Here is a 22,157-nt window from a genome sequence, read left to right on the forward strand (position 1 = left end):
GATGGGGTTTCCCATTCTCCTCCCTCCTGTGCTCAGGTTTGAGCTGCGAGGCGGAGGCCAATGTGTGTACCTGAATGGGGACCGGATCAACTCAACCCTCTGCCACAGCGAGAAGTTCTGGGTGTGCAGCAGAGCCGACAGCTACGTCCTCTGGTGGAAGGGGACAAATCCGCAGTGACGGATCCCATCCCAGGCAGCTCGTGCCAACGCTGCTGGGCACTCCGTGGCATCCGTGTGTGCTGGAGTCCGCCTCTTTCCAGCACTGCTACGCTTGTGTTTCTTGTATGGACTCTGCCAGCTGTGCTGCTCGCTGTCTCTCAGGAAACACATCTGTTGCACTGTGCCTTAAAGGGGGGTCCTTTGGGGGTCCTTACAGATCAAATCCCCATGGTACGGTTGGGTGTGCAGTTGACGATCACTGCCACCGACCCCTGGAGCTGCCAGGACCTGGAGCAGCGCAGCCAGCAGTGTGAGCACAGCACAGAGCAGTGCTGCGTCCCGCGGGGCTCAGCTGCTATTTGGTGCTCCTGTTTCCCATTGGATTCTGCGCAGTTCTCTCCACTTACACTATTACCGTGATCGTTGTTTTTACGATTATTGTTACTGGAAGTCTTCCTATCCTTATGTTCTGCATTATTTCCTTTACTGTTTCTACTCCCATTTATTAACAGTCCCTGCCACAATTCCCCTCCTTTTTATCACTCCAGTGGTGCTGTTATTATTTGACCCATCAGTATTAATAATGTTTGTAATTAATTTATTTCTCCATTTACCTGCTGAAATCCGCATCCCTCCAATTTGGAGATAAGGATGTGGTGGGGGACCACGTCAGAGGCCTCGCTCAAGTCCAGGTAAATGACATCGCTCAGCTTCCCTTTGTCCACCAATGCCATCAGCCCATCATAGTAGGCCGCTACTGGGTGGGATCACACGTTGGGTTGTCTGGGATCACACGTTCATTCCTCACGTGATCAGCGATGTCCTCCAGGAGGATGTGTTCCATCATCTTCCCAGGCACAGAGGTGGGATTCTCCAGCCTGTAGTTCCCCGGATCCTCTTGCTCCCTTTCTTATAAATGGGAGTGACGGGACCTCTTTTTCCAGTTATCCGGGACCTCGGTGACAGCCACGCCGTTTCAAATATGATGGAAAGCAACACCCGGCAAGCCGGCTCCTTCAGAGCCCCGGGATGCCTGCCGTCCAGCCCCATAGACTTGTACGCGTTCAGTCCCATGAGGTGTTCTTGGACTTGCTCTGCCCTTACGGTGGGGGGGGATTTCCTCCCCCACTCCCCAGCTGGAGGCTCACAGATGTGAGCTTCAGGGACGTGAGAAATACAAGCGTCCTTCAGCAGCTTCCAGTGAAGACCAAGGAAAAAAACTCGTGGAGTACCTCAGCCTTCTCCACATCTCTCGTAGGCGGTTCTCCCTTCCCGTTTCCCAGAAGAGGTACGCTCTATTTGGCCTGTCTCTTCTGGCCAACGTACCTGTAGAACGCCTTCAAACTGTTTTTAACATCCCTCACCAAGTTCAGCCCGCCTGCAAGTCTGGACAGCATCCCTGTAATCTCCCCCGGTGACTCATGCTTGTTTCCACGTCTGGTACAATCCCTTTTTTTCCCCTCAGGCTGCCCAGCAGCTCCTTTCCAAGCCATGCCAGTTTCTCGCCACCCCTGCACGCTTTCTTATGCCGGGGCATGGAGAGCTCCAGTGCTCCCAGTAGGGTGTCCTAGGAGAGCAGCCAGCCTCGCTGCGCTCCGTTGTCTCTAAGGACAGCTTCCCAGGAGCTCTCACCTAACAATTCCTTACACAGCCTCAAGTTCGCTCTCTCAGAGCTCGGGGTCCTGAGCCGCCTCTGCACCGAGTGCTGAATGGCAGCACATCCCCGGGGTGGTCACAGAAGCAGAACAGCCGCCAGCACAGGCCTGGGGCACTGTGGGAAGGTATTGCAGCTCGGGTGCAGCACGTGGCTGTGAAGGAACCTCGTGGAGATGCTCCCACAGCCAGGAACCTCTGCAGGGCAGCGGAACACCCGGCGGTGGATGGGGCCCCAGGATGGAAGCACCAGGGTGGATCCCGACCGGCAGTGTCAGGGTGGGTGTTTGCAGCCCGGTGCGCTGACAGCTCGTGAGGAAGAGGTGCGACCTATGGATGGGCTGTGGATTGAGGGCTGGGATGGGCAATGGGCACCACTGCACAAGGTGTCCGTGAACGTGGGATGCGTTCTGTAATTAAGCAAATCCAGTGGATAAGGCCTCTCTGGTGCGGTGAGAAATACGTCGCGCGATTCTCCAGAGAGCAGATCTCTTGTGAAAAGCTTTTGATTCACAGCTGCAGCAACGGTGTCCTGCAAGCAGGAGCCTCCCACCAGCAGCACAGCGCAGCCGTACAGCCCCTGACCCCGGCACGGAGAATTCCTCCCAGTTCCTCATCAATCGAGCATTCTGGGTTCACAGTCTGCGCATTTCCTTCTGAGCTCAGCGCTCCAGGTGCGCAGTCAGCCCACGCTTACCGTTGTATCACCATCCTAATCCCATCAACCTGTCACCTGTCTCCCACTCTCTCTTTTCACTGTGTCTGCCCGTCCATTTCTCTGGTCCCGGAGCCTCTCGCTATCTGCTCACCTGCTTGTGCAACCGTATCCTCAGTGCTATGCGATGCTGGAGAAGGAAACACGATTGTAACTCTCACGGTAGGGATCGGTACGTCAGTATCAAAACCAATACATGAGTTTAGCCAAAGCAATCCAGGAGTGATGGTTCTGAAATCCTCCACTGCAGCTTGAGTGGGCGCACGGTGCAGTTTTCCTCACTAATTTGGCTCAGAGGACATAACAGAACACCTCTATCTTCCGCCCCAATGGTTTTGCCCCACGAGGAGCACTGCAGTCCCCACGGAGCCCTTTAATCTTTGGCCTCGCAACGCGCACGGACATTTCCTCGGGTTCCGCAGACACTGCTTTAAAAGCGGCTCCCTGTGCCATAATGAGCACCGGGAATGTTCTGAGCCGGGGAACAGCGGGTGGCAGTGGGACACTCCGTGATGGAGCCGATGGTGAACGGGGGGCGCTCGAGCAGCCGAAATAGCGCTGAGCGCGGCCAGAGGGACAGCAGCACATAGCCGGGAGTCCTTGAGAAGACGAGCGTGGGCGGCAGTGCAGTGCATACGCGTGTCCGAGCTGTGTAAGGAGGAGCGGAGCTCTGAGCGGTGCCCTCCGTGTCGCGTCCCCCGGTGCGCCCGGTGGGGAACGACGGAGCGCCGCGTTCTGACACCGTGGAGTGGAATTCCACCGTCGCAGCCCGAACCAACGGGTGGGCTACGTGAGTGTGTGAGTGTCTGGAAGCCAAACCTTCCATCTCTGCAATCCTTCCTGTGCAGTCTGAGTCCGTGCGGGTCCCTCTCTTTGCCCCCCGCCCCTCTCTCCGGTGGTGCGACAGTACAAACGGGGGGGGGACGCATTGCTCAGCCCGTCTCTCTGTGCGCGCTGTTACCGGGAGGTGTGAGGATATCAATTCCTTTCGCTATCTTTTCCTCGTGTTCCTATTTCTCAAAGAAAGGCTCTGTCGTTGCCTTCGTTTGTTCTACACACCGCATCGCGGCTGCAGGGTTTTCTTCCCGGGTGGCGGATGGCGGTGAGAGCTGCTGCCGACGGGCGGACCGCTCCACCGGACGGCCGGGAGGGGAAAGCGAAGCTCTTCGCGTGCACAAACACCGATTTTCCTGTTCTGTAATAGGATTTTGAATAGAGACGATACCTCCTCTCAGACTGCCCGTAGGGCGTCTGCCGTTGCATTCTCAACTATTTCTGCAGTAGCAGAGATACTTACTGTAGCTCTTTCCAGCTGCGCTGCTCCTCAGGTTGGGATAAGGGCCCTCACGAAGCTGTGTTATCCTGCACCGTATCCCACTCATGAGAGTGTTATCGCTTTCCTTAACAGCGGCCACTGTTGGATGTGGAAACAGAAGGTTGATCCAAACAGAAGGGAGAAAAGTGACGATCGTACACTTAAACAAACCGAGGTGCAGCATTACCACCCTCAGCACCACATAGCACAGTACTGTTACAACCACAATACAAAACGGAACAGAGCACGGCACCAACTCACCACACACACCACCCCATGGACGTTAAGACCATCCTTTCCTTAGGAGTTTATCCTTGCACTTTCCTTGACAGTCCAAGCAGTTCCTCAGCGTGTCGGAATAACGTCCCGTGACAATACTTTAATTACCCCACGTGCCTCATCAGTTCTACAAGGGAATGCCTCTGGCCGCTCTAGAAGGTATCAGTACGAACACACAGCGATACCCCCCTTTTCTTGGCGGTTCCAAGAACTCAATTTGCCACTGTTGCCCTGGAAGGTCAACAATGGAAGGTTCCCTTTCCCAATAGGCCCACTTTACTCTGTTCCTGGTATTGGGATCGTACTTTGTCATACCTGTTTGCCTATACATTTTCTTAGCTTCCCTTAGAACCAATTTCAGTGAAATACTAAAGGACACAACAGTGTGTCCACCCGGGCATGTACCCATCTGTCAGCTTGCTCCCTTCCCTTCTCAATCATTAATTCCGACCTTCTTCAGAATATTTTACAGGTTCTGACTCAGGTTCAGAAACTTTAAGTTTACCACCTGGAATTAAAGCCCCCTTCAACTGCCTGTTCTGCCCCCGATCCACCATCTTACCTCCAGTTTCCTGCACAGTGTTCCCTTCCTGCAGGCTGTTTTTCCTGGTGTGTGAGCCATCCCTGCTCTTTTCAGATGGTGCTATGAGCGTGTAGCACCCCAAATACATCATTAGCATCTGTCTGTATATTTGAGTCTCTCGTCAAGGCAGCCATTCCAGCCTTCTGAGGGAAAGTCCCCACAGGTAACGGTCGTGCTTCGATGACTTTGTCAGTAGCAGTTCCTGCATACCCTGCCTTACGGTTTCCTTGTCTCACCAAACTGCTTCCATCAGTAAGCCAGGTGTCCTCTGCATCTTCTAAGGGTTCGTCTTTCAGCTCCGACTGGCAGCAGTCCGTAGCCGCAGTAGTTTCAAAGCAGTCACGAAATATTGGTTCTCCGGGAGTTCTGCTAAGGAGAGATGCTGGATTGACAATATTAGTTCCAGTTATTTCTGCATCATCCCGCTGTGCCAGGATGGCCTGGCATTTCAGGAACCTCTGGGGGTGAGAGCCAATGCCCCCCTTTTACCTCCAATACAATACAGCAGACACTGTATCAGATATTCAAACTGCTATTCTTTGGCCTAGGGTAAATTTACCAGGTTCTTGAATATTGAGCACTGGTGCAGCCACCGCCCTCAAGCACTCTGGCCATCTCTTACCCACTCCATAAAGGGACTTTACCACCAGTCCGTAGCCATGTGTCCACGGTTGGCACCCTGCTGTCATTCCTGAGAATGTACGGAGTTCCTCGGCACTTTGTGGCTCAGGGGTTTGGCAGATGGCTTCTTTCCTGGCAGTCCTTAAGGTTCCAAGTCCAGCTGTAATCTCCCATCCCAGATCGGTCCCTTGCTGTTGAGTTCTTGGTGCCTTCTATTGAGAAAGTCGATCATCATTCAAACAAAGAAATTCAGCACATTCGCAGTCCATTGCACACAGCCCTCTTTGTTTCTGTGGCATCCACGTTCTGCAGTAAAGTTCCACCGTGGAGTGGAGGAACCCAAATCTCAGACTCACGAGTTGAGCAGTTCTCAAAAATCCTTGGGCTGTTCTCACAGCCCTGGCTAACACTGTCCAGGTGAACTGAGTCTTTTTGTTCCGAATTGAGGCTCTCCTATTCAATTGTTCCGAATTGAGGTTCTCCTATTCAACAGCAAACAGCCTTAGGCTTCCCAAACCAGGCAGAAAAGGCATCCTTCAAATCCAGAAGGAAACTCCACCTACTCATTCCCTAACTGAGTTACTAAAGTGGATGGATTTGCCACCACGGAGTGTATACATTCAGCAAGTCTATGACTTTCCCTCCAGTCTTGTACTAAACTATAGCACTTGCTATCCAATTTTTCATCGGCAAGATTGGAGTACTGTATTTGGATTCATATTCAATTAGTCATCCAAAATCCAAAAGTTATCTATTATTTCTTTTCTCCTTCTCCAGTTGTATATCCTCAGAGGGCACCGCTTTACCCTGCCTGGGCTAGCTCCAGATCTTGCCTTGAACTTAGGGCTGCATTTTGGCTCTACCAGGCATCCCTGATACCCACACTGCTAAGCATACTTTATTTAAGATTTCTGTAACTTCTGGGGGTACAACGTTGTTTTTCCCACTTAGTATTAAAGCCAGACCTACAATTTCCAATCAGTTCATCTTGTTTGACCCTTAGCTCCGGTTTTATTGAATTGAATCTCTGCATCCATTTTGTGCTAATAAGCATTGCCAGAGTAACGGTTTTGGAGAACCCGGCATGTACAGGAATTGGTGTATTCTGACTTATTTTCTCAGCCTATATTCACTTGATCCCCAAAGGGAAGCTCTTTCTTGTTGGGCAGTAGCTCCTACCACTGCTGCAAAATCATCTACGGGTGGTGAGAGGCCCCCATGCCCACCAGAAACGAAACCTCTTTCTCCTGCTCTCCTGGCTGCAATTTCACCGGTGGATTTGCCAGGAATAACTTCCCAGGTTCCCATCATTCAGCTTTTTGCAATCAGAGACGGTTGGATTTCTCCACCGATGTCTCATATCCCTGCAGTTTGCACACTGCTTTCAGTCCAGGAGGGGTGGAACCCTCCATGGGTTCTTCCAGCCCCCCCCCCCCATTACCTCTTTCTAAGGGGACCTCTGGGTCCTTGTCTCGCTCCAATTTATAGGAGGGAGAGGAGGTTCTTTGAAATATGTATGCCCGGCGTGAGATTAAGAAACAACGGTTCAAATGTTGGTCCGACCGGTTTATTACAAATGTTAATAAGGGAGATGGGGAAAGGGGAGGACGGACACTATTAAGGATTGGGGTGATGGGGAAGGGAAGGCGAGCGATGGAAAAGATAGAAAGAAGCAAGAATTGCGTAAAGCGGGGATAGGCACCACCAGGATCCGGCAGCAGTCCGTTGCACGACGTTCCGACGGTCCGAGGCCGAAGGGCAGGAGCAGCGAGGGGGGTCTTGGGCAACGAGAGGGTGCAGGTCAGGGAGGAAGCAGCAGGTCTCAGGTAGCAGGCCCAGGGAAGTCCGTCAGCAAACGGTCCGTAGAGAAGGATCTGAAGGCAGGAAGCTCGTGTCCTGGTGAGAGATCATGAGAGATCAGCCTCTGTGTTGCGGTGAGAGATCAGCCTCCACGTAGAGATCAGTCTCCACGTTGTGGTGAAGGATCAGATGGCAGAGAGCCCCCTCAAGTCTGTCATAGTGAGTGATAAGCCTCTACCCTTGCCGTGGTTGTGGTGAAGGATCAGCTTTCACCGCTGTGGTTATTGGACCCTCTTTTATCCTCCATTTTCTGCTGCCTACGTGACATTCCTGGGGGCTTGAGCAAGAGTCCTGTGCATACCTCCTGAGATGGCCATTTTCCTTGAGACAAGTCCCCACAAAAAGACCGCTTACCGGCCATTAGCGGCAGCTTATCTCTCTCTCGCTGCCCCTGGCCGTGTCCATCTGTGCTCCTTAAAGGATTTCACAATCCTTAGCCAGGACCCGTCCATCAGTGTCCTCAAGACAAAAGATTTCTCTGCCTTTGCCCAGGACTTGCCTGGACTTGTTCCTCAGCAAACTTTGAGTCAATGATATAAAAGAATAGTCTCTTACACCACCCCGTGACTCAAAGATTGCTTAAAAATGGGACACTGGGCATCCATGGTGGTGAGAGAAGATAGCAAGCACAAGGGTAAAGGAGGGACGTGTTGGGGAATCAAATGTTTCATACAATCATTACAAACATTTTTCAGGCTTGGTTACAAAGTAAATAGGGGATACAACATCTTGTATAAAACATGGAATCATACAAGGTACAAACATAAGAGTTGCAACAGTACACAATGCAACTTGCCACAGACACCACCCCGTGATTCTTCAGGAGTGGTAACATGAATATTACATAATGAATAGAAGAGAGAAAAGAGACAACCGTACATTTGACAATAACCACTAATAATAAATAAACAAGTAATTAACAAATCGTTTCCTTTAGTAGTGAGCTTCCTAATAAACATCCACCCTTCACCCCCCCACCCACCTCCCGCTCACCTGGGAGGGGGGGGCGAAGGCATCAGCTCTCCTTGAGCTTTTGTTCTGGCCAGCAGTTAACTAATTTCTCTAATCTGACTGTGGGTAATCCATTCATCAAATCTCGTGGAATACCCTTTCTCCAGCCCAGAGTCCAAAGTCCATTGCGTTTATGATCAATGCATCGTGTCCCCGTTTTTACTGGGGATGAAACCTTTTTGGTTCCAATAAGTTTTGGGCTAGGTGGCCTGGAGGCAAGGCTGGCTACTGCAAGCCTTACTCCTCTTGGCTCAAATTTACTGGAGGTAGAAACCACCGGCCCATATTTTCTTCCATAGTTAATTAATTCTTGGGCAACCTCTCCCTAAGTCCACACTTTGGGTCCTGACTGGTGGTTAGGGGTTACAGATCCCTCCAACGCTGCCCAGGTTCTCTCTCCCTGAGACATGGCTTCTATCTTTCCTTGGAGTTGTATACCTATAGGTTTTAATGACTCTGGAAGTCCCCTAATTAGAGGTGTCAGTCTCTCCGGATTAGCAGGTAACATCATGGGTGATTCATGATGTGGCTGCAACTTTCTATCATACATCATTTGGAGACAAGCAGCTTTCTGAACATTCTCCACTAACTGGTCGATTGTTCCGGTAATAGCAAGAGGGTCCCCCCTTTCCAAAGGGTTGAGACCCCCTGCCCAATAGGCAGCCCTCTGTGTTAAGGATCAGGGAGCACGATTATTGCCAGTAGTTAAAAATACTCCTGGTCCCCAATAACCTTCAGCTTCTTTCTCTGTTAGTAGGATCTGGTCTCCGCCAGTGAGACTAACCCTCCAGACGTATTCTGTTTCAGACTCCTTTGGGGAGCGGCTGAAATCCTTTTTCAGTTTGGCCAGTTCAGTGGCCGAAAAGGGAATTTCCTTAACATTCATTTGAGGATCTAGATCCTCACTGTTATCGAAAGTATATTCAGTTTTTATCAAAGGACGAATGTGGGCTGGAGAGGCCTCTAATTTATCTAGCCTTTCCTTCACCTCTTGTAATTTCCCTTGAGGATAAACTTTTTCTTGAGGTGCACTGTGGATAACAGTGTCACCGGTGTCCTTACATGTTATCAGCTCCTTAAAAGCTGTTTGCAACAAAACCGAATTATGTTTTTCTCTTTCTAATTGATCCTCAAGACTCGTTATTTGGCTTTGCAGAGATTTTACCAATTCTTGCGTCACTTTAACCGATTCCTGTAATGCTTGAATAGTCTGGGTTTCCGTAGAGTTCTTTTCCTCTCGGAACTCCACAGCTGCTTTTAAAGCAGCACCGAGTACTGCACAAATAAAAGATTTCCCTTTTCCGGCCCGAGTACGAGCCTCATTTTGTAAAACACGAATACGGTCTGAAACACTTTGCAAATTATACCAGTTCTGTCGTGCCCAATCCACCCCTGATACAGAAGGCCGAGCACCATGCTTTTCTAAAAGATCAAATAATACATCTTCACTTTTCATACTGGCCATACTGTTGCTCATTTCTAAATACGCAGAAAGATATACACTGAGAGGAGGAGGTACTCCTATTCAAAAGTACAAATAACTCCTTATTGCCTCTCCCACGGAGGCACACCACACCTAAAGAAATGTAAATGTTCTGATCGCGCCTCCCTTTGTTGAGGAAAGCACAAGGACAAAGAGACTAAACCAACTTAAAATCGCTCCTAACTTCCCTGCGAAGCCACACAAAAAACTGCAAACACCACACCAAAGCAAGGCACACTTCGGTTTCAAAATCCGCAGTTAATTTTAAGCTAACACAACACTTTCTAGGTTTCAACAAAGTGAATAAACTTCTTGGAGAGGCGCACCCGTTTTTTAAGTCAAAAAACGTGTATCACTTCCTTACTTCCCCAAGAGGCGCACAAGAAAGAGGTTCAAATTTCACACTTAAGTTGCAAGATCCTTGAGTACAAAATGCAGAGAGGTCTTCCCGAGGAGGCACACACGTATTAAATGCAATTAGACAAGATTCATACGTCCTCGAGAGGTGCATACATAAACAATTTTCAGCAAAGTGAGTAAACTTCTTGGAGAGGCACACACGTTTTTTAAGTCAAAAAACGCGTGTCTTAGTTCCCCAAGAGGCGCACACGTAGAGGGGTTCCTTAAACCACAAAATGCAGAGAGATCTTCCCGAGGAGGCACACACGTATTAAAGACAAAATTCATACGTCCTCGAGAGGTACACACATAAATAGTAAAGTTTCAGAGTATGAAGCGATCTTCCTGGAGAGGTGCTCACGTCTAAGTTATCAAAAAGTATCGCTTCTTGCAACTCCAGGAGGTACACACAGAAAGTTTCAGACTATTATCTGGAAGGACAACACTCTCACGGCGGGCATCCTGCCGACTACGCCATAAAAAAATGTCTCGCTCCAATTTATAGGAGGGAGAGGAGGTTCTTTGAAATATGTATGCCCGGCGTGAGATTAAGAAACAACGGTTCAAATGTTGGTCCGACCGGTTTATTACAAACGTTAATAAGGGAGATGGGGAAAGGGGAGGACGGACACTATTAAGGATTGGGGTGATGGGGAAGGGAAGGCGAGCGATAGAAAAGATAGAAAGAGGCAAGAATTGCGTAAAGCGGGGATAGGCACCACCAGGATCCGGCAGCAGTCCGTTGCACGATGTTCCGACGGTCCGAGGCCGAAGGGCAGGAGCAGCGAGGGGGGTCTTGGGCAACCAGAGGATGCAGGTCAGGGAGGAAGCAGCAGGTCTCAGGTAGCAGGCCCAGGGAAGTCCGTCAGCAAACGGTCCGTAGAGAAGGATCTGAAGGCAGGAAGCTCGTGTCCTGGTGAGAGATCATGAGAGATCAGCCTCTGTGTTGCGGTGAGAGATCAGCCTCCACGTAGAGATCAGTCTCCACGTTGTGGTGAAGGATCAGATGGCAGAGAGCCCCTCAAGTCTGTCATAGTGAGTGATAAGCCTCTACCCTTGCCGTGGTTGTGGTGAAGGATCAGCTTTCACCGCTGTGGTTATTGGACCCTCTTTTATCCTCCATTTTCTGCTGCCTACGTGACATTCCTGGGTGCTTGAGCAAGAGTCCTGTGCATACCTCCTGAGATGGCCATTTTCCTTGAGACAAGTCCCCACAAAAAGACCGCTTACCGGCCATTAGCGGCAGCTTATCTCTCTCTCGCTGCCCCTGGCCGTGTCCATCTGTGCTCCTTAAAGGATTTCACAATCCTTAGCCAGGACCCGTCCATCAGTGTCCTCAAGACAAAAGATTTCTCTGCCTTTGCCCAGGACTTGCCTGGACTTGCTCCTCAGCAAACTTTGAGTCAATGATATAAAAGAATAGTCTCTTACAGTCCTACAGCTCTACTCCAGCACCGCAACAGGAACAGCTGTTGCTATTCCCAATTTCCTTACTATCACTGTTCCTCAATCAGATTTTTCTTCATATTGCTCACTTCTCTTTGGATCTACATCCCTGTTACACCTTGCTCATCTTTGCCTTCCTCAGCCTGCGTCCTCAAACTTTTCCCTTCCCAAACTCTCATCATTCCATAAAGTACTACCATTACATTTCAGTTTCACCTCCTCCTCTCCGGAGGCTTCCAGTGCTAACACTGGAATTTCGGGTTTCCGAGATCTCTGCACATGAAGGCTATTCTCACCTCCAGTGCCCCATCCTCTCCACCTCCCCCCATTCACAAGTAACGCTGTTTACAGCAGCACTCTGTGACTCCGGCGCTCTCTCTCACTCCGAGAGTTCTGCTCGCAGGGGAATGGTGCGGGGGGGCTGCTCTCATGCCAGCGCAGATAAACTCACTTTCTCTTTAACCCTTTTTCCTTTGTCCACTGTTCATACCCTCAGTTACACTTCCACATACCCTCAATCCAGCTTCTGTATACCATTAACAATTACACTTATACCATCAAAACCGTTTGTCCCGTTCCCTTCAGAACCCACACATCAAACAGTACAGTTCTTCAGTGTCCACAAACACCCAGTACTGAGTCTCGTGATGAGAGCACTCAATTATAAAAACTGTCCATGTTACTTCATTTACCTTCCCTCCTTAAGAAGAACAGGAACTATAAGAAGGCATTATAGTTTAGGGTCCCATTCCGATGCCACTTCTCATCATCTTCTAACTTATATATTAACCGCCATTGATGGCAATGCTTGATGAGAGTTTCCTTACCCAGGGTACCTCCAGGTTCCCCCGCAGTATCCCACCAATGGGCCAATGCACATCCCAAAGGGGTTTGTTTGGGGATTTCCTTCCCCTCGGAGTCTCCCGGGATGTTTACGCAATCCTTATTGATTCCTAATTTCCTCCGAGTTTCCACAAACAGCCCTTAACACCGTATAGTGACATTGTTCAGTTATAAACACTCGGAAACAGATCTCACAGAAACCCGTCCACCTTCCTTTACACTCTTCCCCACAATGCGAACGCAGTACTACATAAATGGACTGACACTCATTCCCTGAACGGAACGCGTCTCACTCACATCGCACTCACACTCACACTCTGACATTTAGAACAAAAACCATGGTCTATACATCATGCACAGTGCTGACGATGTCCTTTAGCTGGAATCTTAATAACACTAATAACATCAGTCGATCAGCTGCAAGCTTTAAGATTTTTCCGACAGTCAGCTGGACCTGCAATGATGAGATCCACGGTGCCGAACACTCAGCAGATGGTGATAACAATAACACAACCTATAACTCCCACTGCTATCTCCAGGAGAATCCACGCTATCATCTGACAAAATCCGCGCTGTTACCAATCACCGAAGGGAGAGCTGTTGCTCTTTCCTTGCATACGACTTACAGCTCCCCTTTGTAGGAACTCCCCAAGGGGTCTTCCTACCCCAGCCGGCAACCGAACCCATGAGCTCACGTAGCTCGGGGGGGGAGCAGGCACGCTCCTCCATACCCTGCGTAGGACGTCTCCTCACGCCTTATGGGTTCCCCCTTTTCCATACACAGACCTGGTCCGCCTACGGACGGTCCTTGTCTGTCCCCGCAGTGATCGGGTGAGGAAGGGAGTCCTTCCCAGAAATCTCGGGGCGCGCCAAAGGTGTCCCCTCTCTCAGCCGCTCCTGCAGCCGAACAGAGTGGGTCCCACCTGGGGTGCCAAACTGACGTGCGGCAATCAGACCCTATAGCCGGTAAGGATATAGAGCAGGCATGTGTTTGTTGGTGACGCGCGTACAGCCCGGTGCAAGGGGGATCGCTCCACCTCACCTGCACTGCGTCAGCAGAAATGGGGCTATAGATACAGGTCGAACTAATACATCATCAGTATTATGATATATAGTAATATATCAGTATATATATATATATGATATATATATTATATCAGACATATTCACTCCATTCCCGAGAGCCCATCAGCATGCAGTTCCTCCCCACCTTGCGTGTGCGTAGCGGGTCGTGATGATGAAGGCTCGTAGTCTTCCTCGCTGCAAACTTCTGACCCTGAAGATGGAGGGCATCCCCCGAACCGGCTTCAGCTTGCCCTGTAGTCATCCAATCACCTCCCTGCCAAATGTTTTCGAGTTGTTCTCCGGTCCTCATCCTTATGGCCTTCACTCTCCTTGTTATTCCGGACCTAGCGCCTGTGAAAGTGCTTGGAACCCCTTGTTTTCTAATGCTCTCTACATAAACTATCTCTATTTGCCCCTTATGTCTGCTTTGTGAAGCTGCTTTCTCTTTTCTTGCTATGAAGCCCTTCTTTCTATACTGCGGGGACCTGATTTTGCCCTTCAATCCCCTCCTTACGTATAGCACAGCTGGAATGGGCTATAGTGAATATTTCAGCAGAAATTGAGGTAACAGCAAATCCAAGCACTGAAGTTCCTTATCACTCGAACTGGGAGGTAGACTCATTGAAAGGGACGGTCTTTCAAAATAGAATGGCTTTGGATATAATAATGGCTCATACGGGGGGGTACGTGCCCTGATTAACACTAGTTGTTGCACTCACATAGATGGGTATGGTAAAATAGAGGTCGGCGTTCAGAAAACCTGGGATCGTGTGAAAGTCTTACACCAGGCAACCCAGGATGACACACCGTGGGGTAACGAGTGCATTTTCGGAACTCTGCAAGAAGCCAACATCTCGGCTCCCTGTTGAGGAATGGCTCGATAACCAAGGGGGCCACGGGTCTCTTGAACGGTTGTACGAGCAGGACGGGCCTTACAGTTGGCAGGAGATACAATTGGAAAAGTACTAGCTTGCTATGCTATGATGGCTCAGGAAGAAAGAACTTGCTGAGCTCGGGCTCTCCGTGCACAGCTCAGACTAGGAGACCTTGAGGTTATGAATGCACAGAGAAGGAGCTGAAGTTGCAGCTAAGATAAGGGGGAAGTTAGCCTGGGAAGAGACTGAGTAATGAAATACAAAGAACAATGGGACGATTAATGCTGTATCTGTAGCTAGGCGAGCAAGATGTGTGACTCTACGGCCAATGGGATTGTAGGGCCGGGGGCTCTCGCAATGTTTCAACCAATTACGAGCTGACGCACGTTTGCCACAATCTATATACGTGGGTAAGCAACGGATAACAAACGGAGATTTTGATGCACTCGTATTGGGTCATGTCAGCACTCCCCACGCGGCTTGGCCAGCGAACTGACTAGATTCTGGTTCTCCGAGCCCTGGGGAATCCGCGACAACCTGGAATTGGGGTTCGCGACAGCTCCCCAGCTGGGCCTGGCTAAAGCAACTATTTGTAATTGTAGTAATTGTATTGATTATCTGCACAGCAGCAGCCTGCATAGGTGTGCGTTCTGGTGCTGTTGAAAAAATCCAGATGACTGCAACACCTGGAAGAGACATCGGATGAGGCACCGGAGGGAACCAGGAGAGTAATTCAGGACGGTGTTAATGGACAACAGTGCGTTGCAGACAGAAGGATTTGCCTGGGATATAGAAAAGGGTGGACTGAGTCGTGACGACAGCTTTTCCATATTTTGAGAACGGCCTTTTTCACATAACTTGAGTGGATACAAGCAGAAGGACAAGGTCCTTGTGTACACATCAGCTCAAGTCCGCAGAAACTCGATGCCAAACAACAAGAACAGAGGAGAGATTCCCCGTTGTTGAGACAGGACAGTAAAGATATGCCTCAGCTCAACACAGCAATACAAGCTGGTTTGGGCTACACCCCCCTTAAAAGCTCGGAAGTTCACAATGAGGTACAGCCTTATAACCTATTTAACTTAGATAGGTTAAAGAGTTTGATTCCATACATCACTGCCCAGAGCCAAAGTCAGACAGTGGCTGGCAGCGATGGAAGCGCGATGTGACATGGTGGTGGCACCGCAGTGTCACACAGAGCCCGAAAGGAGAGCAGGAATACCCCCGCCCTCAGGTCCGGCCGCAGTGGGGCAGCACTGTGGGATCCTTCCATGCTGCTGCGACCTCTAAGGACCCTCAGAAGACCCTCCCTTTAAGGCACACAGGAACAGACATAGCGCCTGAGAGATAACGACCAGCAGAGTTGTGTGGATCCATGCAGGAACCGCTGCAGCAGTGCTGGAAAGAGGCAGATTCCAGTATACACCAGTGGCATCACAGAGACCAGTAGTGTTGGCACGAGCTTGGTGCGGATGGGATTTGTCATTCTGGGTATTTCTCCTTCCTCCAGCAGACGTAGCTGTCGGCTCTGCTGCACACCCAGAACTTCTCCTTGTGGCAGAGGGCTGAGCTGATCCCGTCCCCATTCAGGTATGGCCCCCGAAGGGGGGGCATCCCCCGAACCGCTTTCAGCTCACACTTCAGAAATCTCATCACCTCCCTGCCAAATGTTTTTGAGCTGTTCTCCGGTCCTTATTTTTATGGCCTTCACTCTCCTCGTTATTCTGGACCTAGCGCCTGTGAAAGTGCTTGGAACCCCTTGTTTTCTAATGCTCTCTACATAAACTATCTCTATTTGCCCCTTATTTCTACCTTGTGAAGCTGCTTTCTCTTTTCTTGCTATGAGGCCCTTCTTTCTGTACTACAGGGACCTCATTTTGCCCTTCACCCCCTTTAAGGCACAGTGCAACAGCTGTGTTTCCTGAGAGACAGCGAGCAGCACAGCTGGCAGAGTCCATACAAGAAACACAAGCGTAGCAGTGCTGGAAAGAGGCGGACTCCAGCACACACGGATGGCACGGAGTGCCCAGCAGCGTTGGCACGAGCTGCCTGGGATGGGATCCGTCACTGCGGATTTGTCCCCTTCCTCCAGAGGACGTAGCTGTCGGCTCTGCTGCACACCCAGAACTTCTCGCTGTGGCAGAGGGTTGAGTTGATCCAGTCCCCATGCAGGTACGCACATTGGCCTCCGCCTTGCGGCTTAAACCTGAGGACAGGAGGGAGGAGAATGGGAAACCCCATCCCAAACAGACCCCATAAGAGAGCCCACCCCGACAGACGGATGCACACACTGACCAGTTGCTGAAGGCGCTGCCATCGGCCCATGTCCAGTGCTCATCCCCTTCTGCCCTGTGCAGCCCAATCCAGTGGTCTTCCGGGCCGTGGTACTGCAGCATGAATCCCTATGAACAAACCCAGGTGTGATTGGAGCCGTTGGAACACATCCCATCCCCTCCCCAAATCTCAGGTCCCACCTCGCTGCAAGACATGTCCTCATGGCCTTGTCATGGGGCCAACTGGGGGCACCGGGAGCAGTTGGTGCGGCCCCACAAGTGTGCATTTCCCACCCCCATGTTGGCACTGGGGCTCACGCCCCCCTCTCACCATCTCCTCCTCCGTGTCTACGGTGGCCAGGGAAGCTCCGAGGCGGTGGCACTGCTCCCTGCTGCTGTTCCAATCGCTCTCCGTGTCCGAGAAATAATAGCATTTCCCTTGGAAACCGACCCAGGCGTTGGGGCACACGTGGGAGAAGGGTGGGCGAGGTGAGCACAACGGACGCTGGAGCACTGACAGGGAGAGAGTTGGGCAAGTGGGAGGCAAAGGACGTTCCCCTGCAGCTGATGTGGGGTTGGGATGCACGGCCACGGGGCGATGCCCTCGGAGCGGTTGCAGAGGCCGGGAGTTGGAGCAGAAGGTGCTTTGGGGCACCACGTGGGCAGCCCAGGAGGTGGGATGGGGGCTGTGCGTCTCCGTGGGGATGCGGGGGGCACTCACCTATCACGGCCACCAGCACCGAAACAAGGATGCACGGCACTGCACACAAAGCCACGCAGAGCACGCGGCGCCTGTTCTGTCTCAACTCACTGCATCCGGAGCCTGGCCAGACAGAGAGCAGTTCATGAGTCACACAGTCAGCACGGCTGGAAAAGACCTCCAACATCGTCCGGCGCGACCGTCCACCGTAGCACCGCTATTTCCCCACCAAACCCGATCACTTTGTACTGCAGCCCCACGGCGCTGTGCTGCAGACTCCGCACCCCCACAGCTCCGCTCCCCTCTCTGGACACGCTGCAGGGCCACAGTGTCTCTCTGGCAGTGAGGGGCCAACGCGGAGCGCAGCACTGAGCTGCGGCCCCAGCAGCGCCACACAGACGGACGGGCACCTCCTGCTCTGCTGCCCGCACTGCTGCCGCTACGAGCCGGGGCAGAGCAGAAGCACCGCGCTGCGAGCCTGACTACAGGCTGTAGCGGAACAGAAGTCCACCCTGAAGGGCAAAATCAGGTCCCCGCAGTATAGAAAGAAGGGCTTCATAGCAAGAAAAGAGAAAGCAGCTTCACAAGGTAGACAGAAGGGGCAAATAGAGATAGTTTATGTAGAGAGTGTTAGAAAACAAGGGGCTCCAAGCACTTTCAAAGGCGCCAGGTCCGGAATAACGAGGAGAGTGAAGGCCATAAAAATAAGGACTGCAGAGCAGCTCCAACACATTTGGCAGGGAGGTGATGGGATGTCTGAAGGGTGAGCTGAAAGCGGTTCGGGGGATGCCCCCCCTTCGGGGTCAGAAGTTTGCAGCGAGGAAGACTACGAGCCTTCATCATCACGACCCGCTACGCACGCGCAAGGAGGGGGAGGACTGCATGGACTGCATGCTGATGGGCTCTGGGGAATGGAGTGAATATGGATCCGAATTCCTGTCAACTACTGAAGATGGATTAGTTCGACCTGTATCTATAGCCCCATTTCTGCTGACGCTGTGCAGGTGAGGTGGAGCGATCCCCCTTGCACCGGGCTGTACGCGCGTCACCAACAAACACATCCCTGCTCTATATCCTTACCGCCTATAGGGTCTGATTGCCGCACGGCAACCCCCCACCGCCCTCCCCGCTCTGCACGCAGCTAAAAATAGTTGTTTACTCTCCCTCCGAGCAGCGCCCGCCCACAGCTCGCTCCGGGCTGCTGCCTTTCCAACGCTCTCGCTGCCATCCCAGCCCCGTCCCCGCCCCAACATAGAAATGGTGCCAAAGAGCCTCACAACACACAGAAACTTCCCCCACAGCGCCCCCACGTCAGACCGAATAGACCAAAACCGCCTCAAGGTCACCCAGGCAGATGTGAGATGGGCCCAAACGGACACAAAAGGGCCTGGAATGGCTCCAGAGACATGAGAATGGCCCCAAAACCACTCGGAATGGATCCGCGAGGCACCGCAGTTGACCCGAAATATCAATAAGTGACACAGAAGGCCCCAGAACAGCTCAAAATGAACTGAAACGGCCCCGGTTGGCCTCAAAATGGACACAGTGGCTTCCAAGAAACCCCCAAATGACCCCAACACAGCCCCCAAATGACCCCAACACAGCCCCCAAATGACCCCAACACAGCCCCCAAATGACCCCAACACAGCCCGCAAATGACCCCAACACAGCCCGCAAATGACCCCAACACAGCCCTACGTGGCACTTCAAGGTCCTCAAATGGTGGAAATGACACCCAAACCATCCCAATGGAGAGTGAGAACAGGACCTGCAGTTATAGAGAAGGGCCACACAGCAAGAAAAGGGAAAGCAGCTTCACAGAGTAGAAATAAGGGGCAAATAGAGATAGTTTAAGTAGAGAGCGTTAGAAAACGAGGGGTTCCAAGCACTTTCACAGACACCAGGTCTGGAATAACAATGAGAGTGAAGGCCATAAAAATAAGGACTGCAGAGCAGCTCGAAATCATTTGGCAGGGAGGTGATGGGATGTCTGAAGTGCGAGCTGAAAGCGGTTCGGGGGATGCCCCCCTTCGGGGTCAGAAGTTTGCAGCGAGGAAGACTACGAGCCTTCAGCATCACGACCCGCTACGCACGCGCAAGGAGGGGGAGGACTGCATGGACTGCATGCTGATGGGCTCTGGGGAATGGAGTGAATATGGATCCGAATTCCTGTCAACTACTGAAGATGTATTAGTTCGACCTGTATCTATAGTCCCATGTCTGCTGACGCTGTGCAGGTGAGGTGGAGCGATCCCCCTTGCACCGGGCTGTACGCGCGTCACCAACAAACACATCCCTGCTCTATATCCTTACCGGCTATAGGGTCTGATTGCCGCACGGCAACCCCCCACCGCCCTCCCCGCTCTGCACGCAGCTAAAAATAGTTGTTTACTCTCCGTCCGTGCAGCGCCCGCTCACAGCTCGCTCCGGGCTGCTGCCTTTCCAACGCTCTCGCTGCCATCCCAGCCCCGTCCCCGCCCCATCATGGAAATGGTGCCAAAGAGCCTCACAACACACAGAAACTTCCCCCACAGCGCCCCCACGTCAGACCGAATAGACCAAAACCGCCTCAAGGTCACCCAGGCAGATGTGAGATGGGCCCAAATGGACACAAAAGGGCCTGGAATGGCTCCAGAGACATGAGAATGGCCCCAAAACCACTCGGAATGGATCCGCGAGGCACCGCAGTTGACCCGAAATATCAATAAGTGACACAGAAGGCCCCAGAACAGCTCAAAATGAACTGAAACGGCCCCGGTTGGCCTCAAAATGGACACAGTGGCTTCCAAGAAACCCCCAAATGACCCCAACACGGCCCCCAAATGACCCCAACACGGCCCCCAAATGACCCCAACACGGCCCCCAAATGACCCCAACACGGCCCCCAAATGACCCCAACACGGCCCTACGTGGCACTTCAAGGTCCTCAAATGGTGGAAATGACACCCAAACCATCCCAATGAAGAGTGAGAACAGGACCTGCAGTTATAGAGAAGGGCCACACAGCAAGAAAAGGGAAAGTAGCTTCACAGAGTAGAAATAAGGGGCAAATAGAGATAGTTTAAGTAGAGAGTGTTAGAAAACAAGGGGCTCCAAGCACTTTCACAGACACCAGGTCTGGAATAACAAGGAGGATGAAGGCCATCAAGATAAGGACTGCAGAGCAGCTCCAACACATTTGGCAGGGAGGTGATGGGATGTCTGAAGTGCGAGCTGAAGGCGGTTCGGGGGATGCCCCCCCTTCGGGGTCAGAAGTTTGCAGCGAGGAAGATACGAGCCTTCATCATCACGACCCGCTACGCACGCGCAAGGAGGGGGGGGACTGCATGGACTGCATGCTGATGGGCTCTGGGGAATGGAGTGAATATGGATCCGAATTCCTGTCAACTACTGAAGATGGATTAGTTCGACCTGTATCTATAGCCCCATTTCTTTGGACGCAGAGCAGGTGAGGTGGAGCGATCCCCCTTGCACCGGGCTGTACGCGCGTCACCAACAAACACATCCCTGCTCTATATCCTTACCGCCTATAGGGTCTGATTGCCGCACGGCAACCCCCCACCGCCCTCCCCGCTCCGCACGCAGCTAAAAATAGTTGTTTACTCTCTGTCCGTGCAGCGCCCGCCCACAGCTCGCTCCGGGCTGCTGCCTTTCCAACGCTCTCGCTGCCATCCCAGCCCCGTCCCCGCCCCATCATGGAAATGGTGCCAAAGAGCCTCACAACACACAGAAACTTCCCCCACAGCGCCCCCACGTCAGACCGAATAGACCAAAACCGCCTCAAGGTCACCCAGGCAGATGTGAGATGGGCCCAAACGGACACAAAAGGGCCCGGAATGGCTCCAGAGACATGAGAATGGCCCCCAAACCGCTCGGAATGGATCCGCGAGGCACCGCAATTGACCCAAAATATCAGTGAGTGACACAAACGGCCCCACAACAGCTCAAAATGAACTGAAACGGCCCTGGTTGGCCTTAAAATGGACACAGTTGGCTTCCAAGAAACCCCCAAATGACCCCAACACAGCCCTACGTGGCACTTCAAGGTCCTCAAATGGTGGAAATGACACCCAAACCATCTCAATGGAGAGTGAGAACAGGACCTGCAGTTATAGAGAAGGGCCTCACAGCAAGAAAAGGGAAAGCAGCTTCACAGAGTAGAAATAAGGGGCAAATAGAGATAGTTTAAGTAGAGAGTGTTAGAAAACAAGGGGTTCCAAGCACTTTCACAGACACCAGGTCCAGAATAACAAGGAGAATGAAGGCAGGAAATAGTTCCGTGCTCTCCGTCCGTGCAGCGCCCGCCCGCAGCTCGCTCCGGGCTGCTGCCTTTCCAACGCTCTCGCTGCCATCCCCGCCCCGCCCCGTGCCGTCCCGTCTCGTCCCTTCTCCCGCAGGAGGACACTCAGCACAGCTCCCCGCTCACTCCCGCCGCTCTCTTCCCTCCGCCTCAGCTCGCGGCACAGCGGGACGGCACCGCCGCCCTCAGCACGGACCGCCCGGGGCCCCTCCCGTGGGCTCGGGCTCCTTTCCCCGCTCGGCCCTTTCCCGCTGCCCCCCGGCATTACCTCTCTGAGACTGCCGTTCTTCGTCTCCCTCGCGCGCCGTCGCCTCTCGGGGCGGGGAAGGGCTCCGCCATCTTTTTTCTTAGCACCGTGGAGGTGCGGGACTGCGCCCATCGTGTGCGGGGAGAGGGGCAGAGAAGGGCCGGGCTGAGGGCACAGCGGTGCCGGCGGAGCGCTCTTCTTAGCGAGGACCTCACGGAGGGGTCGTGGCGGAAAGATGAAAAACAGCGGCACGCCGCAGTGGGCACCTCTGAAACCGCTCAGTCGCAGTCGGAAAGCCGTCTGGGAACGCTGCCCACAGTTCTCGCAGTA

General features: G+C 52.2%; 2 protein-coding genes and 1 long non-coding RNA gene across 6 annotated transcripts in view; 1 reads left to right on the forward strand and 2 right to left on the reverse strand.

Moving 5' to 3' along the window:
• Nucleotides 1-756, forward strand: part of LOC107055489 (C-type lectin domain family 2 member D-like) — a 134,836-nt gene extending 134,080 nt beyond the window's left edge. For all 4 annotated transcript variants that reach the window (XM_025152807.3, XM_046944192.1, XM_046944193.1 and 1 more), the window contains exon 4: nt 37-756. In XM_025152807.3, the coding sequence (XP_025008575.1) occupies nt 37-178 (142 nt within the window). In that variant the 3' untranslated portion in view covers nt 179-756. The remainder of the gene's footprint in view (nt 1-36) is intronic.
• On the reverse strand, nt 637-22,132 carry LOC124418405. The gene is made up of 4 exons (XR_006939948.1): nt 21,849-22,132; nt 4,684-10,991; nt 3,825-3,941; nt 637-3,722 (listed from the first exon to the last, which is right to left on the reverse strand). It is a non-coding gene; the product is annotated as an uncharacterized LOC124418405 (long non-coding RNA).
• CD69L (CD69 molecule like) lies at nt 15,122-18,470 on the reverse strand. Its single transcript, XM_015300817.4, has 4 exons — nt 17,302-18,470; nt 16,912-17,093; nt 16,603-16,709; nt 15,122-16,513 (listed from the first exon to the last, which is right to left on the reverse strand). Exons 1-4 carry the CDS (start codon nt 17,465-17,467, stop codon nt 16,372-16,374), a joined length of 597 nt encoding a protein of 198 aa, XP_015156303.3. The 5' UTR covers nt 17,468-18,470; the 3' UTR covers nt 15,122-16,371.
• Nucleotides 22,133-22,157: the final 25 nt, after the last annotated feature.

This window comes from Gallus gallus, chromosome 1, assembly GCF_016699485.2.
Source record: "Gallus gallus isolate bGalGal1 chromosome 1, bGalGal1.mat.broiler.GRCg7b, whole genome shotgun sequence".
Taxonomy (NCBI): Eukaryota; Metazoa; Chordata; class Aves; order Galliformes; family Phasianidae; genus Gallus; species Gallus gallus.

Bases quoted from the DNA above. Each gene is read 5' to 3' on its own strand.
- CD69L (XM_015300817.4), bottom strand. From the start codon at position 17,467: ATGTTGGAGGTCTTTTCCAGCCGTGCTGACTGTGTGACTCATGAACTG. The intron at 17,094-17,301 runs GTGAGTGCCCCC...TCTCCCTGTCAG, and splicing joins GGTGCTGGTGGCCGTGATAG to TGCTCCAGCGTCCGTTGTGC. The intron at 16,514-16,602 runs GTCAGTGTGTGC...TCCTGTCCTCAG, and splicing joins GGCAGCGCCTTCAGCAACTG to GTTTAAGCCGCAAGGCGGAG.